A 17,130-nucleotide genomic window follows, 5' to 3' on the forward strand; every position below is an offset into this window, starting at 1 on the left:
CTCTAATAAGGGATATTTATTTACTTACTACCCAACTAGGGGAAAGGCCACTGACAGTAGGTCTGGAATAAAAAGGAGTCAATGACCAACATGGAAGATTGGGTTTTGGGTGTGACCTGAATGAGTGTCTAACTATGAACTTTTAAATGAGTCACATAAGCAGTGTCCCTTTAAAGATAACCTTGTATCTCTCTGTATTGCAAAGGTAATTTCAGGGAAGAAGTGGGGACACGTGATGCTTTTAATTTAAGTGATCAATACCTGATCCTTCCTCGGTCACCATCCCAAGTCCTTCAGCTTTGTTTTGTCGCTCAAATGCGTTTAGGTCAAGGACACTGCAATAACAGGGAGGAGAACATTTAGAGGCCTAACAGAGCGTTTTCTTTCTTCAGGAGAGCAAATGTCTAAAAACTGTGTATCGTGAAACGTGAACCAAATGTTATCAGATACTGAAAACATACACTGACTCCATGCCTACCAACCATATTTTCCTCGTAGCAGACTAGTTTCTCTCCAGGGTCCACACTGACACGATCCATGTGAAAGTCAAGCATATGGCATTGATGGGTTTCAACTTTGGGAGAACGTTACAAAGCTAGCAGACATACTGAAATATAATTAGAATGATCATGTTTTTCCAGTTGGAATAATAACATTAAGTATGTGGCGGGTTCCTTAGTCAAATGCTGTCAGAATGATTTCAAATACTGTAAAAAACAGGAAATGATGAATGCGATCATGATGATCATGGCTAAGGCTCATTCATTTAGGGCAGATGAGAAGTGGTCTAATGGCTCCCAGATAAAATGAAGAAGAATTTTGTTTTTTGTCTTTTAAAAATCATACACTACTCATTTCCAAGTATGCAGAATACACATTAATCCTCCAAGGTTCCTATTTAAGCACAGGGTAGACTATTTTAAGACATTATTAACGTGGAACAATTAGTAATTAAGACATTACTAACACCTAACAGCAAGATAGAACATAAGACACTTCCACACTTTTGTCCCACTTAAAAGTGTGTTTAATCATTAAAAATTCTTCTATGTGTAAGTGCTTTCGGTAATGTAAAACAAGTACTTTAAAAGGTACAACCATTGAGTGGAACCAAAGCAAGAAAAGCATGTGCTTACCTGCATGACTGCATCAGGCCAGCAAGGCTCTGAAAGAAGCCCACATCCTTTTTCTCCTTGAGGTAGTCAAGCATTTTCTACAGTAGATAGATAAACCACATGGTCACTTATCACAAATCTCATTTTTTGTTAAATAAGAAACAATAAAAACATCCTTTGATTCTGAAATAAAGATAAAAAATATCCAGTGCATACAAACATGACGAACGTCACCTTGACCATGAAATAGTGATAAGCATGTCACAGCAAGACACTTGCACATATTTCTAAGTGCAGCAGGACATACACATGGCTTGGAACAAGGGAGTTGCTTTACAAAACACCATAAGCAGCATAAATATCAGGGGGAAATAATACTCTTAATTCTCTTCATGTCACTCTGTAAGTATCTGGAGATTCAGATACTTAGTTCAAGTTTACCGGGAAGAAGGCCCACCTGGATGCTATTCACAGATTTCATTACAAAAGTGAGTTCCTTAAACAGCGTTCCAATCCGAGAGCTCTGATTACCATATGCTAATGTTACAGACAGAAAGTCAGTTTCCATTACCATGGTCTCTAAACCCAAGGACTGCTGGGAATCATGTGACTAGTAATTTTTCTCCTCTTTTCTCAGAATGATGTCCAGATTCTGTGGTCAACATTTTGGTGAAACATAAATGTAAAAAATGCTAAAGCAATGCATGGCTCCCACTTGGTAGTGTGTTGTTATACGCCACGATGAAACAGCTACTTTGAATGTAGATACAATGTGCTGGAGGTTTCAGATAAGAAGTACTATTTGCAGGGCAGGCATAGAGACGAAGACGTAGAGAACGGACATGTGGACACGGGGCGGGGCGGGGGGGAAGAACTGGGAGATTGGGATTGACGTACGATCACTGCCATGTGTAAAATGGATAGCTGGTGGGAACCTGCTGTATAGCGCCGGGGGCTCAGCTCGGTGCTCTGTGGTGACCTAGGGGGTGGGATGGGGGGCGGGGAGGTCCAAGAGGGAGGGGATATATGTATACATATAGTTGATTCATTTCATTGTACAGCAGAAAGTAACACAACATTGTAAAGCAACTATACCCCAATTAAAAAAAAAAAAAGTACATACAAGATGATAAGATGACAGAGGCACACCAAAGGTTTTAAGAAAATAAAGATACTGCTCTTCTCTGAATCTTGAATAGAAGGGATTAATTCCTATTATCAGAGCTATCTAGATAGGGCTCAGCTAAGCAGTTAAGATATTGGTAGTACTCTTTTTCCAGAAATCAGAGAGTTAAAGGTAATATAAAACTAAATATGTGAAGGCTGTATACCCATACACAGTGTATATATATTTGTGTGTGTGTGTATATATATTCACACATATACGCATACACCTACACATGCACAGATACACACAAATACAGACACACAAAACCGCAGAGCCATTTTGGGGGGTGTGTGTGATAACTTATTGGTCTAATAAAACATGAAGCACTTATTAGTCATTGGCCTTTTAAAACAAAATGAATATGGGTTACAGGGTCAAAGGGGAGTGGTGGAATATATATCTGAAGGTTTAAGGAAAAAAGAAAAGATCTGTACAGACGATGAGTACCTTTATTACATGGTCTCTCAAGGTTCCTTTTGGCTCCAAGGATTTCTGAATATATATACTATACAATTAAGGTCTTTTGAAGCAATACATAAGTCAAGGGGAATTATTTATTTATAAGTATTGTGGCGAGATTAGGTTGGTTTTCTTTATTTTTCCTTTTTTAAAAAAAGTCATGTAGTCATTTACTATGGAAATCAAAAAAGAAAATCTGTAAATTGGATGGGAGAAAATTCACCTTTATTTTTACCAACTTCTAACTGAAATTTAGCATTCCTTTCAACCAGTAATCTAAGCAACAAACACTAGGATTAGTAGTAGCTACGATTTTGTCACCAATAAAGATTTCAGGTATTTTCATATCACATTACAGCTGTTGTAGCTATTTAAAAATATTTAGACACGTCTTTTCTTCTCAATAATTATTAGACCAAGTACTAGATCTTTTATTTAATGAGTTAATAAAGAAACATATTTCTTTATCGAAAACCTATATTATAATATTTTGATAACCACATTTCAATATACTTGGTTTCCTTTGTCAATCTGTGTAATTTTAATTTGTGCACTTATAAACGTTACACAGAGAGGAGGCCAGAGATTTCAACGAACTGTCAGAGGCAATAAAAAGCTAAGAACCCTCGCTTAGGTTATGTCTACGTTCTCTTCCAGTACTAACATGTAATGATTATATTTACACAAAAAAATATACAATTTGAGAACAACGTAAAGATGAATTTTATTCACCTAGTCCAAAACTTTACTAACCCAAAAGAAACCTTCAAATTTTCTCTGCTTTTCTTTTCTTAGACTCAAAGGTTTCTAGGAGCCTATTCCTAGCTTTGCGCCACTGTAGTGATGCCGAGGTTCACAGCAACTTGAAGTCAAACATTCTAAAGTTCTCATTTGCCTTCCTTTCCTTCAATGAGGGTAACCTTTTACCTGCCTGACTAAAACTTAACCAAGAAAGAAACAGTTATTAGTTCCCTGTTCAACCGTTCTTTCTCATCCAGAAGCCAAGATACAAAAATAAGAGAGACATTATAGTTTTAGAAGAACACAATCTGACGCTTATATTATGTTGTGCTTTGTTGTTCTTCAATGAGCGTAAGATTTTTTTCTGAGCTCAGAGCCACACTGTTGGCCATGTGAATGTTGTCCCCAGAGGTATGCAGTACACACCTGTGACAGTCTTTTTTTAAGTCACTCAAATACTCTTTCTTTAGTGAAGTATAGTTGCTTTACAATGTTGTGTTAATTTCTGCTATACAGCAGAGAGACTCAGTATATATATATAAGTGTATATATATATATATTCTTTTCTCATATTCTTTTCCATTATCACAGGATATTGAATATAGTTCCCTGTGCTATACAGTAGGACCTTGTTGCTTATCCATCTATATATAATAGTTTGCATCTGCTAACCCCAGACTCCCAATCCTTCCCTTCCCCACCCACCCCTTCCCCCTTGGCAACCACAAGTCTGTTCTCTATGTCTGTGAGTCTGTTTCTGTTTCGTAGATAGGTTCATTTGTGTCCTATTTTAGATTCCAAATATAAGTGATACCATATGGTATCTGTCTTTCTCTTTCTGACTTACTTCGCTTAGAATGATAATCTCTAAGTCCATCCATGTTGCTGCAAATGGCATTATTTCATTCTTTTTTATGGCTGAGTAATATTCCATTTTATATATGTGCCACATCTTTGTTATCCATTCATCTGTTGACGGACATTTAGGTTGCTTCCATGTGTTGGCTATTGTGAATAGTGGTGCTATGAACACAGGGATGCCTGTATCTTTTTGAATTATAGTTTTGTCTGGGTATACGCCCCTGGAGTGGGATTGCTGGGTCATATGGTAATTCTATTTTTAGTTTTCTGAGGAACCTCCATTCTGTTCTCCATAGTGGTTATGCCAACTTACATTCCCACCAACAGTGTAGGAGGGTTCCCTTTTCTCCACACCCTCTCCAGCATTTGTTATTTGTAGTAAGTCACTCAAATACTCTTATTCTAACAAACTCAACAGACCTTGGCCTTCAGTTGGATATGGAGATTGCATCCTTTGTCATAACTGGTTGAAGTTATCAAAATCCCAGTCCAGATAATGTCTAACTTTTAAACAGAACATCGTTACAAAACTTGGTTGGGAAGTGATTTTCTCATATCTTAGGAGAATAGAAAGAATTACAACCAGAAAAATTCTTAATGGTGCATTCTGTTTACATGTTAACCTAGGAGGCAGCTTTGTACCAAATATACAACAAAATCTTAAGAGTCAATTTTTAGGAGATATAACACTATAAAACATGTTACCAAACTAGGCTCCCTAGATAGGGGTATTTATTTTTCACTATTAAAACAAACCAGCTGCTTTACGCCAACTTATTCACATGAAATGCAGCATTGCAAATGATGACACCGTATGACATGACTTCAGACTTCTAAACAGAGTTATTATTTTTTGTGCTACCTAGAAGGGGTGTTTATTGTGCTACCTGGGATATATTTGGATACTGGGACAAGATGACCATAAAATAAAGGCATACTTTACATAGAAAATGAAAAAAAAAAAAGTACAACTAATGTACAACTAATAGTTCTTTTAGGATGACTACAATAGTTCAACAGGACGACTATACGGTCCATCTCTTCGAAAAGCACATTATGTGAAAGGCTCAGTGACATACCTGCTGTACTGTAGAGTTCCCGCCATTTAAGATAGCAATTCCAAGTTTCAAAGTAGCGGCCACCATGGGTCCAGTTTCACCTTAAAAATACAAAATATTGTGTTCCTTATATCACTTCACCTGCTACATTAACCAATTCTGTCTCAAAATGTGCACTTTTAAAGTCATTATTCACCTCCTACAAACCTAGGTCATGGTGGAGAGGGACAGACTGACTCAGATAACAACAACAACAAAAAATTAAAAGAGTCATAATGCATATTTTGCCACCAATGTTTTTACTAAATTCTGTGTAACATGTCCATGATTGAAACTACATGAGAACACAGAAAAAACGAACAGGAAGAAACAATTGATTTTGAAATACTGACACCTAAAATTATTAAAATTCAAAACAAATCATGTGTATTAAAATAATATTGAAATGAATATGAGCTACTTAAAATATTCTCCCTCCTCCCTCAAGAATAGTATGTTTGAACAACTCTTATAATTTCCATTTCATCACTTTTATCTTAATATGTTTATAGCCTTGCTTTATTAGGATGACTAGTCACCATTTTAAGTTATTTGAATAATAATAACAAAATTTTAAATCCAAGCAGTTGTCTATAATTTAGCATATTATGTTTTATTTTTACATTAGTCGCCTCCACTTATCTTAGAAATGAAATAATCCCTATATTTGGAGAGGGGTGCTTAATAACCACCATTACTTTTCCATTCCATTAAAATTACAGTAAATAGTTTTCACAAAGAAGGTATTACCAATGTAAGAAAAATCAGCTTGTACTGGCTGGCTACTGAAAAATGCAACAGTACTTGAATTACTAAAAATGACTCGCTTAAAAAATCTAAACATTTACATCAAGGGCCCCGAGGGCCGAGTCCAGCTTGGCACCTGTTTTTGTAAATAAAGTTTTATTGGAACATGGCCACACCATTTATTTACATATTGTCTCTAGCTACTTTCATGCCACTCTGGCGGAGTTGAAGAGATGCCACAGAGGCCCCAATGGCTCACAAAGCCGAAAATATTTACTATCTGGCCTCTATCAGAAAACATTTGCCCACCTCTGATTTACATAATCAGTTTGTTAGAGTTGTGTCCCAATATAATTTCCAAAACTTAATGAACAGAAATAAACAATCTCTTAGTAAGATTCTGATTAAAAAATAAAATCAACATTGAACTTGGTAAGAGAGGTGGCATTTGTGAAGTCACCTGACCTAGTCATGAACAAGAAACTCAGGGACTAAATAAATCGGTAGAATTTTAGTAAGGGCGCTCCTAGGAGTAAAGGGGAAATCTACAGAATCGGCCCTTCCGAGGCAGAGCCAAGAGCCTTACCTTTGCTGGCACTGATGGTCTGCAGCACCATCTCAGCCGCGCCGCGGTCGTGGAGCCTGGCTTGTTGGTACAGAAGCTTTTGCTTTTCCATTTCTTTTTCCTGAACACAAATCCCAACCATTTATGTTGCAGCTATCACTAAGCCGAGCAGCTTTCTATAAACCATATTTTCAGTCATCTCTTCATGTATGGGCTCTATGACAACATTATGGACCATTTCAACACCAACAATGTTATTCAACAGATGTTAACATAGTCAACTCTTGGTTTTTTTCCCTTTATATTTCTTGTGATAGACTTTTGGTACTGATTTATCAGGATGAATTTTCTCAATTGTAATGATTGGATTAGTCCAAAGCCTGTATCATACTTTTGAAGTACTGTACTTCATCATTGAAACTTGCACTTTCTGAATGATACATTCGTGCATCAGTTTGTCACGTGTTTAATCATCTCCCAAGTCATGGTCATAACTTGATACTGCTCAGCAAATGGCTCGAGTTGTAAGTTATCACTGAATGACAGAAAAACATTAACTAAGGACGTGTTAGAGTTTAAGCAAAATCGAAAGCTGATATGGATAAAAAGGTAGGCTTCAACTAAGTAGTGGACATATGATAACAGATCTCCCCAGTCCCCTCCCAAAGAATAAAAGAAGCAATGTGCCTTTATATTTTGTATTCTCTGGTGGTAACAAACGATACTGCATGGTACTGCTAGAGCAATGGCTAGAGTTTGTTCTTTTCCGCTTAAACTACCACTGAAAACATACAGAAGGAAATCAAAATAAAATATAAAGGCACAGCAAGTTCAAGACTGGTAGGATCGTTCACTTGAGCTATCCAGTTCGCTGGAGAATTGAGACGGAACCAAGCAGTATAAGTTGCAGAATGAAAGTTGCATAGAGCCCTATGACAGCGCGTCCATCAAATGGCGTGGTAGAGAAGCTTAGTCAATGGGACATGAAACAGTCAATTAGTATCATGTCCATAAACACAACGGCCAAAACATATATGACCTAAGAGCAGGAAGAGCTGCAGCAGAGGTAGCCGGAGTGACAGCTTTGCTGCCGTAAACTTTCCATCCAAAGTACAGAAAATAGACACTGGAAGATGGAAGAGGTTTAAAAAATGAAGGCTTGCTAGTTACAGAATATGAAAAAGAACATAAACTAAAAGGAGGGGGTAAAAGAAATGGGCTCAAACAAATGAAAAAAGAAACCTTTAAATCAAAAGCAACCAACACAGACATTTATGCTGTTACCAGAGAGTTCTCGCCGAGGCTGGCAAATTTGTCTCTTAAATCTTTGATAATATCGTGCTGCGAAAACAAAATTGATCAGGGTTTTTTTTCACACTATAGTTAGAGCTCCTGTGGTTAAATTTTTATTTTTTCTTAAATTATGTGATAGGCCTAAATGGAAGCAGAAAAAAGAAAAAAAAAAGAAAAAAAAAGGCAGCTTTGCTTTATATGTAGCCATGCTAACATCTAAAAGGTTTGCCTTCATGTTTAAACCTCTTCCTGTGAAGTCAAAAACAAAACGAAAACAAAACCACACAGACACACAAAACTATATTGTCATTACAACAGAGTTTCAGAAAAACTGAAAGAAGACCCTTTCGTCTGCTCTTCAGGTGCTATTTCAAATTAGTGAGCAACATTTGATTCTTCCTTTTAGACCCAACAATCTTTGACTTTCCTCCCGTTGCCAGAGCTATTTCTGGAACTTTTTCTTCCTAGCTTAACCAACTCCCTTCGTGAAAGAGCTTTCCAGTAAAACTGATAAGAAATTACTGTCTTAAGGAACTGCACTATTATTTTCATCAACTAAAGAGGCAAGGGAGTTAGAAAGAATGATTCTTCTATTGACTCAATACAACATATAAAGATAGTCATCAGGAAATCCAAAGAAGATGGAAGATGGCAGCATGCCATATATTCTTGAGGAAAAACAAATACAGAAATCCTTCGCCATTTGTGCTCCAGAAGTAGGGAGACCAGCTCAAAGATCTGCCAGAACAACCTGCACAATAGATTCTAAGGTCCCAGCATCCTCTTCAGTAACTGAAATCACTCATGATGGATAGACCTCAGGAGGACCAAGAAACACAGGATATCAAATTGCCTTCTTTACAAAGTAAACTCCCTGAGCAAAGATCATGCTAATTTTCCTTATATAACATCTAAATTTCAAGAATAATATTTCGGGGGAGATGATAAGAAACATTTGAAGAAAAAATATCAAGCAAAAAAACACACTCTGATCTAGAGGCAGGAAAATCATATTTCATAAAGAGGAATCAGGTCGACCACTCTTGAATTTCTTTGTTGGAAGCTCTCTCTTGAAGAACATCTTTAATGTTATTTCTTTTTGTACTTTGTTGTCCCCTTTGAAAACTGCTTCTGGGTATATAATTTAATCCTTCATTGGAAATTTTATCACGACATAAAAAAGTAAAACTTTAAAAGTGAAACTAGAAAGTTTTCAGGCAATAAAATGATGGATTATGTGGAAAGAAAAAAATTCTTTCATTTCAAATTTACTGCAGATTAGCTTTTCTAAGCAAACTGGAGATAGATCTTTTAAAAGTATCTTATTCAGGGAAATAGCACCTAGAAAGTACTTTTTAAAGGACCTTTTTAAAAGTAGGGTTCCTCGTCCCGCCGCACTCCAAATTCCGCTTGAATTGCTGAAGGGTCTTAAATATAACACTATACCTTCAACCTGTAGTTTAGTCTTTAAATTATTCCAAGGTTACAAAGGGAAAAATGCTTCAGGAATTGTTGTTTCTCCAAAACAAGAAGATTGTCTCAGTATTTTATTGATATAGTAAACTTTTACATTTATATGATTTTATGTAGACTCCTGGAAACCTTGGAATCACTAGTCCTGGCAACCTGCAGCAAATTAGCAAGACTCTGTGGCATGGGTTTCTGGATTAATCACATTCTTGGAAGGCTCTACTTTGTGTCCCTAAATGCTTTTCATCCCTCAACACTTTTTTTTTCTTCATCTAACTGTATTATGTATGATTGTGTGATATTTTAAATACCAAATGAGGAAAAGGTAGAGACACATATACATGTACAGAAGCTAGACATTATTTTCTATAAATCATTTTCATTGTGACATTCCTATACTAAAAAAGCATGGAGTTTATTTTCTTTTTCACCCCTTCACAAAAGACCAGAAGAAAAGTAACGAAAATTTGCAAGCTTCTGATCAGTATTTATGCACTTAGAAGAGTTATGAAATTGCCCTGAAAAATGAACTTACTCAAAAACAGCAAATCAGACAGTTTTAAAGGTGGATATTACCCCTGAGAACATCCAGTTCAAAGCTTTGAGTCCAAAGATGAAAAGGCTGAGGTACAGGGTAATTAAATGTGACCTGCTGAAGGTCACCTGGTTCGCACCCAGATGGGAACTCAGGTCTCCTGCCTTGGGAGGTTCTGTGCTCATTATGCTAAAAGATTTCCTCTCATTGGGCTTCTCTGACTTGATTTTAGTAAGGAAGTGAAATTGATTAAATGTAATGATAATAGCAAATACTTATAGAGTTTGTTACGTGATAGGCAATGTTCTGAGAGGATTATATACATTAACTAGTTTAATCCTCATCACAATCCTATGCAATAGAGACCTTAATTAGTCCCATTTTATAGATAGGATAATTGAGGCTTAAGATCATACAGCCCTATGGTGGAGCTGGGATTCAAACACAGGTGGTCTATTCGAGTGTCTCTGCTCTTAATGATTCTGCTGTATCCCATTTCCTGTAAATAATGTGGCCAAGCATAAGCTTCAACTGGGATTATTTTTTTTAATTTTTATTTTATATTGGAGTATAGTTGATTAACAATGTTGTTAGTTTCAGGTGTACAGCAAAGTGATTCAGTTATACACATACATGTATCTATTCTTTTACAAATTCTTTTCCCATTTAGGTTATTACAGATTATTGAGCAGAGCGCCCTGTGCTATACAGTATGTCCTTGTTGGCTATCTATTTTAAATATAGCAGTGTGTATATGTCAATCTCAACTGGGATTATTTTTAAAAACAACAGCACATGAAGTCAAATTATTGTGCATGTCAAAAATGCACAATTATATGTTTAAATATGTGTTATCTACATACTCACATGCTATTTAGGTCTGCACATTCATATGCATAAATTACCATACACAATATAGAGGACTGTGCTTTTTGGGAACTTTCCTTGTATCAGGACCAGTACTCCAGGCTACACTGAACCCCCTTCTCTCCAAGTCTTAGCGACTTGCCTTGCTTCTGAAATACAGTGGCCCTAGAAGTGGCTTGCACCATTACTGTGCTTACGAAAGCTGGCTCTTATCACCACTACCATTGTCTAAGGAAACCACATGCTGATGGAAATGGAGAGACTGCAGTGCCTGGACACTCGGCAGGCTGGACCCAAGTTGGCTCTGGCTTCCCCAGGGATCACCTGGAAGAGCCGGTTAATATCAGCAGGAAGTATGAAGAAATTAACACCCTGTGACCTATAAGAGATAGGAGGTGGGACGAAACCAGCAGATAAAGTGCTCCTTGTTCCTATAGCCTCTCCAGGGCCATCCGACACAATCTAGCAACTAGCTGTATGGCTGGTTAGTTGTGGTTAGCTGGTCAGCTCAAGAATGCATTACTGTGTTCTCTCTGCTTCCCGGTATCAGTTCTCGTTTTCCCTCACTCTTAGTCCCCTGAGATTGTAACACCTCCAACCCCAGTAAAGTGTTAGCAAATAACCTCTTTGCTCTGTTTTCTAGGGAACATGCTCTAAGACAGGAGGGTATTACTGCAGATCAACAATTTCAGTATATAAAAATGCAGTTGGCAGATTGCAGCAATAAGCATGAGTATTAGAGAACACTGGCCATGAAAATTCCTTCCCCCTCTCCCCTCTGTGATTCAACAGTATGACAAGCAACTCAACACTCTAGGGTCCATATTTTGACACCATAGAGCTTCCACAGTAGAAACTAAAGAAGTGTCAATTTTCTTGATAAAAGAGAGAATTGTTTCAATGTTTTATATCCATAGCTTTATCTTCAATTTTTTAATATTTAATGGTTCTCTTTGGTAAGATTCAGGAAGCCCTGCTAATCTAAATTGCTGTGTTCCTATGAACACAAGTAAATAAGCCCATTCAAAGATCAAATTATATAGCTACTGGAGAGGGAACATCTTATATAGCCAATTCATTCTTGTAGAATTACCAAAAAATTGAATTCTATTCAAATTTAGATCATTGGAGGGGCCAGACAAAAGTGATTTTATCACTGTGTAGAGCTATATAACATCAATCCTTAACACATTTTAGACCTAAGTGGATTCTTTCACACCTAATGGTACATACTTTGGAATATGAGCTGGGTATTGGCCTGAGTACTTAGTGAGTATGATGTCATTTTAGTTATGCCTGAGGCCCATCTGGGAGACAATATAGGTTAGTCTCCTAAGTTTTTATGACAAAATATCAACTCTGTCACAGGCATATTTGGCATTTAAGACACAAGAAGTTCTCTTTAATCAATAGGACAGAATGATAGCACCTCAGGGGCTCACCAGAGAATTCATCTGTGAATTAGAAACTGGGCATTTGCCAAAGGATGATGCAACTTGCTTAATACTTGAGAAAGATGGTCTAGAAGGCGAGTTAATGGTCCATTCCTCTAGATTTACTTAAGCTTCACTGTCATTAATTTAGGTTTTTCCACAAGTAATAAATCTACATTAAAGTACTTAATTCAATGAAAGCATTTGTGTGGAATATTATCATCGAACGTTGCACCCTCAGATTTGAAAGAATGGCAGTAGGAAGAGCAACCATCAGAAGCATGTTGCTGTATGTTTTGCAAAATCATCATTTTAAAATGTGGTCTACTGTGGTACCAAAGTTCTTTCTTGTTCTACGTGAGAAAAACCCATCGTGCTCAGAAAAGTCATTCGACTTGAAATATTACTCTTTGTTATTATTATTATTTGTTTTGGCTTATGAAAAGTTCAAAGCCGAATAAAGCAATCCACTGTAGTAATTAACATTTTGGGTAATTGCTAAAGCGCTTCTTCCCTTTCAATTAATATTGGCCTCTTTATAATATTTAACTGTCCTTTTTCATAGTTTTAATATTGAAGTAGTCTCAAGTCTAAAAAGGATTATATATAATTACTAACTAAATATGCAATTAAATTTTCAAATAAGTAGTTATAGGTAAATATACATATAAATAGATGAATCTGGGAATTAAATTATCAACTTAAGTCAGGCAAGTTTTAACAGGATCATATCAGTAAAACATACATGTGATGGAAGAAGAAAAGAGCTGGTAAATACTAGGCATTTTAGCCTCCACTCCCTGTTTTCCATGTTTTTTGAGCTTTATTTATGTTACTCCTCATGGAAATTTTCTTTATAATGCTACCTTTTTATATCTACTTCTTTCTTCTTCTCAATATTCTTATAGATAATTTAAGTGGAAAGTACAGCAAATATTAATAATCAGCCAGTTATAGGGATAAAATTCAATTAGCACACTATGTTATTCCCAAATTTATTTAACATAATTTGTTTTAAGAATTACTGAAACTGCCAAGCGACCTTTCAAATTCATTATAACTTAGGTGAAAAATTCCGCTATTTAGACTATACTAAATAATGTTAAACAACCAGACATCTCAATGTAAAAAGTCTGGTCCATTACTAAATTTATAAAGAGAAAGCAATAATCCAGTTGTCTAGTCAAATTTTTCAGTGGTGTTGCTGTCTTCACAGGGCCAACCTCAGACAAAACCCTCTTTGCAGGTGATTGGTTCTCTGTCAGCTCTAAAAACACGGCCTCGTTCTTCAGCTTGGGAAGAGTTCATATTGTTTGCTCACAGAGTGTGTATTTTGCAAATAGACTGTTCCACAGATTAGGCATAAATGATGAGTTATAGTATAGAAATCACACGGAGTGTCAGTCAAACATTGGTTAAGAAGTGAAAAGTCCCAAATCTCACCTACTGTGTTATGCGTGTGAGTATGTGGCACCTCTGGCAACTCTAAAATCCTGTCTCATTCTGGGACAGTCACACCTGGTGGTCTCTACCTCCTTTTTTGGGGGATTAATTACCAGGCTTCACCATTATGTGAACTTCTCTCCCACCATCCTAAATCCAAGGCACGTAGCCCATTCTCCCAGGCGGTGCGCCATTCGTCTCCTGATTTCTTGTTCTCAGTATGACCTGAAACCTACACTGTACAGGCTAAGATTCCACTATTAGTTACTCCCAGACTTCTTTTCTGAATAGGGAACCGTTGTAATGTCACCAAATGTGATCCTATTTACCAAATTTTATTTGCTTTTAGATCTCCCTGAAACTGCACTCCTCTTTCAAAGTAAAATGGTTTTCTTAACAAGCGATACTTTCTCATCCTGGCCTTCCTTACCCGCCCCCATTCCGTCTAAATCAATACTCTTGGGCATGAATTTCAGTGCTATCGTGAAACAAATCTTGGTGGATGTTAGAAGTCCCTTTATGTTTTCAACCCTCAACAAGTCACAGGAATTCTATCTGAGATCATTAGTGATAAAACTATAAAAATCCAGCAAATTAGGATCACGTCCATTATACCTACTGATTTAAACACATAATCTATAATTAAGTGTTATGCCTATTATATGCCATTAAATTATATCCATCTGATTAGAGCTAAACCTGATAACATCTGCATGAACTCAAAGTTTAAAATATGAGAACAATGTAGTCCTCCAAATAGTGAGTTAAAAACATTATAATTTGTTCCCTCTAAGTAGATTCTTTATGACATTCTAAATTCATCTTAACAGAAAATATTTCACTTTTTAAAATAGAAGGCAAAAAAGAACACTTTACACTTACAAACAGAAAAGTTTTCTCTCTTTTCTTTAACTAAAGTCATTATAGGTATTTTTTTCCTGGGATGTTTATGATCGATTTTCCGACTAAATAGTCTCATGAAAATAAAATGTAAGCTTAACAGGGTTCATATGAAAGGAGAATTTTTGTGATTTTAGACCAAAATGTTTTCTCTTAGCAAATTTTCTAGGTACTTAGCTCTTCAGAAGATTCAGAGACAGAAAGAGTCATCTAGTTCTTCCCTATAAGGAAATGCTAAATTTACACTGAAATCATGGAATATCCTCTCCAATTACCAGCTGAAGGTATTACTAGCACAATGGAAAAGAAGATTATTTCCAATCCCACCAGCAATGCCATATATCACATCTCTTTTCTAGTAATAAGACTGGTATAAAAACCCTCAAGAGGGATGAGGCATGAAATATTGCACTGAAAAGTCACCAGCTAGAATTTCATCGCCGAAAGGGTGGACTCTTTCATCTCAGCAGAGTCCACAGCTCAAAGTCAACACAGAGGATAAAATTTCAAATTATGAGGCATTTAAATTGCAAGAAGAATAAAACCTGTGTCAAGGAAGGGCTACTGAAGAGACAAACTGCATTGGAGCTACAAACTTGGTAGAAAGATTGCAAGACTTTTTTTTTTTTTTTTTAACAAAAGAATCCAAGATGTTGGGTCTAACAAAGGTAAATGTCACAAGAAACTGAAACTCAGACCCAGACAAATACACACATATATATAGTTTTACCTTGCTGCGCTGGGATCCTGTGACCTTAAGGAAGGACGAGGACAAGAAGCAAAATAGCAATAAACAATTGCTCGGAAGACAACCGACAGACCATAAACGGTGTGCACTTCAGAAAAATAGTATTATCTGCTGCTCACAGCTCATTCTACTTTAGCTCGGTTTCTTATCAATGAAGATGGATTTGAGACTAGAAATACACATACATTAGAAAAGATTATAGTGTCATCCAGGAAATTAATCTTAAGGCATTTCTCTCAGCCAGCAACAGTCATGGGTCATTCTCAAATTAAGTTTGGGGATTTTTTTTACACAATGACTTCAATGCAATGCTGCAGAGATGCTCACATCCCATTGTTCCTGAAAGGGGCACTTACTCAATATCTACTCCTCACCTACACTTTTTTTGTGGGTCCACTTTAATTAAAGACTTACAGCTGGCTACTAATATATTTCCAGACTTCTAGCTCAAAGCAGACATGTCAATTCATAGCAGCAAAAAAAAAAAAAAAAAAAGGTCTAATCCATTTCCTTCCATTTAATTTCTTTTGGAAAATTGCAAAAAAAAAAAAAAAAAAAAAAAAGAACCAATAAATAAGGAGAGTGTAGTTAGCAACAGCTGGTCTTTCTTATAAGAAGCAAAAGTACAGCCTAAGCAAAGGGGGAAAATAATATTTACTTTCCCTTTGGCTGATGAATATTGAGCAGTATTTCGAATTATACGGAAATGTAAAATCTGAGAAGGTTTGAGGAAATAATCATAAAATAGAACACAGCCCTAGGAATATATGCAATCCTGCCTCATGCAAGCAAACTGCATTGTGTGCCACCATCTACATATGTACAGGGAATGAGTGACCTAATTGGGCAGAAGTCAAAAGAGGCTAAATCTTTAAGACTTCTTCGATTCAGAAAACAAACATCAAACCAAGGGTTTAATTAGAAACTTGATGTCATGTTGGTCTTCCATAAATATTTTTCTGCCACGTCTGTTGGAAATTTCAGATCACATCATTGACTGAGATGAGAACAATTTAAAGCAACCTCATCTCTGAGGGCTCTCAGGAACACTCATTCTGAACATATGGGTTTTATTGGATTCTTTAACTAGTCTATGTTCCTTGGTCTTAACTTCAGCAAATGTTAGGACTCAGATTTGTCCATCCAGCTTCTGACATGCAGTTCCTCGACACAATAAGCTGCAATAAGCCATGAAGCAAGAAACATAAATGTCAGTTAGAAGCTATGAAACAATGTTTCAACGTAGACAAAAAACAACTATAGAAAGATTCATCTTACTTCAAAACTCTTCACTTCCTCTTCCCCATCATCGTCTTCCTCGTCATGACAACTCTGATAGATGTAAAAAAAAATTTGAAAAGGTCAACAGGATAAGAATATGTTGAGGCAGAAAACCTAAAAGAATTTAGCATAGAATACTGAATCATTTGTGTTAGTTTATCATCAATATTGTTTAAATATATACATTATATATAATAAGCTTAGATGACACGATCAATGCATCTGTGGCCTAAAAGAAAACTATACTGTGCATATACAAAATTAAAATACTAAATTACTAATTTTATATATATCATGGAGATATTTATGAGGTCTGTATCATACTACACATACTACTTACTCATGCATTTTCCTTTTTCAAATCAAGTTACAAGCCTTAAAAACAAGGATCATTGTTTTCTCCTTTT

The 17,130-nt window shown here is 36.2% G+C and overlaps 1 protein-coding gene across 7 annotated transcripts in view; it reads right to left on the reverse strand.

Moving 5' to 3' along the window:
- The window catches only part of RYR2 (ryanodine receptor 2), a 732,481-nt gene that overhangs the window by 71,459 nt on the left and 643,892 nt on the right, over nucleotides 1–17,130 (reverse strand). For 5 of the 7 annotated variants that reach the window (XM_082425482.1, XM_082425483.1, XM_082425484.1 and 2 more), the window contains 6 exons: nucleotides 16,721–16,774; nucleotides 15,425–15,448; nucleotides 6,775–6,874; nucleotides 5,424–5,503; nucleotides 1,137–1,213; nucleotides 262–335 (listed from right to left, as the gene is read on the reverse strand). In XM_082425482.1, the coding sequence (XP_082281608.1) occupies nucleotides 262–335; nucleotides 1,137–1,213; nucleotides 5,424–5,503; nucleotides 6,775–6,874; nucleotides 15,425–15,448; nucleotides 16,721–16,774 (409 nt within the window). The remainder of the gene's footprint in view (nucleotides 1–261; nucleotides 336–1,136; nucleotides 1,214–5,423; nucleotides 5,504–6,774; nucleotides 6,875–15,424; nucleotides 15,449–16,720; nucleotides 16,775–17,130) is intronic. The other 2 variants (XM_082425485.1, XM_082425480.1) reach the window with 1 other exon arrangement.

The sequence above is a fragment of the Balaenoptera physalus genome, assembly GCF_965194825.1.
Source record: "Balaenoptera physalus genome assembly, chromosome: 14".
Lineage (NCBI taxonomy): Eukaryota > Metazoa > Chordata > Mammalia > Artiodactyla > Balaenopteridae > Balaenoptera > Balaenoptera physalus.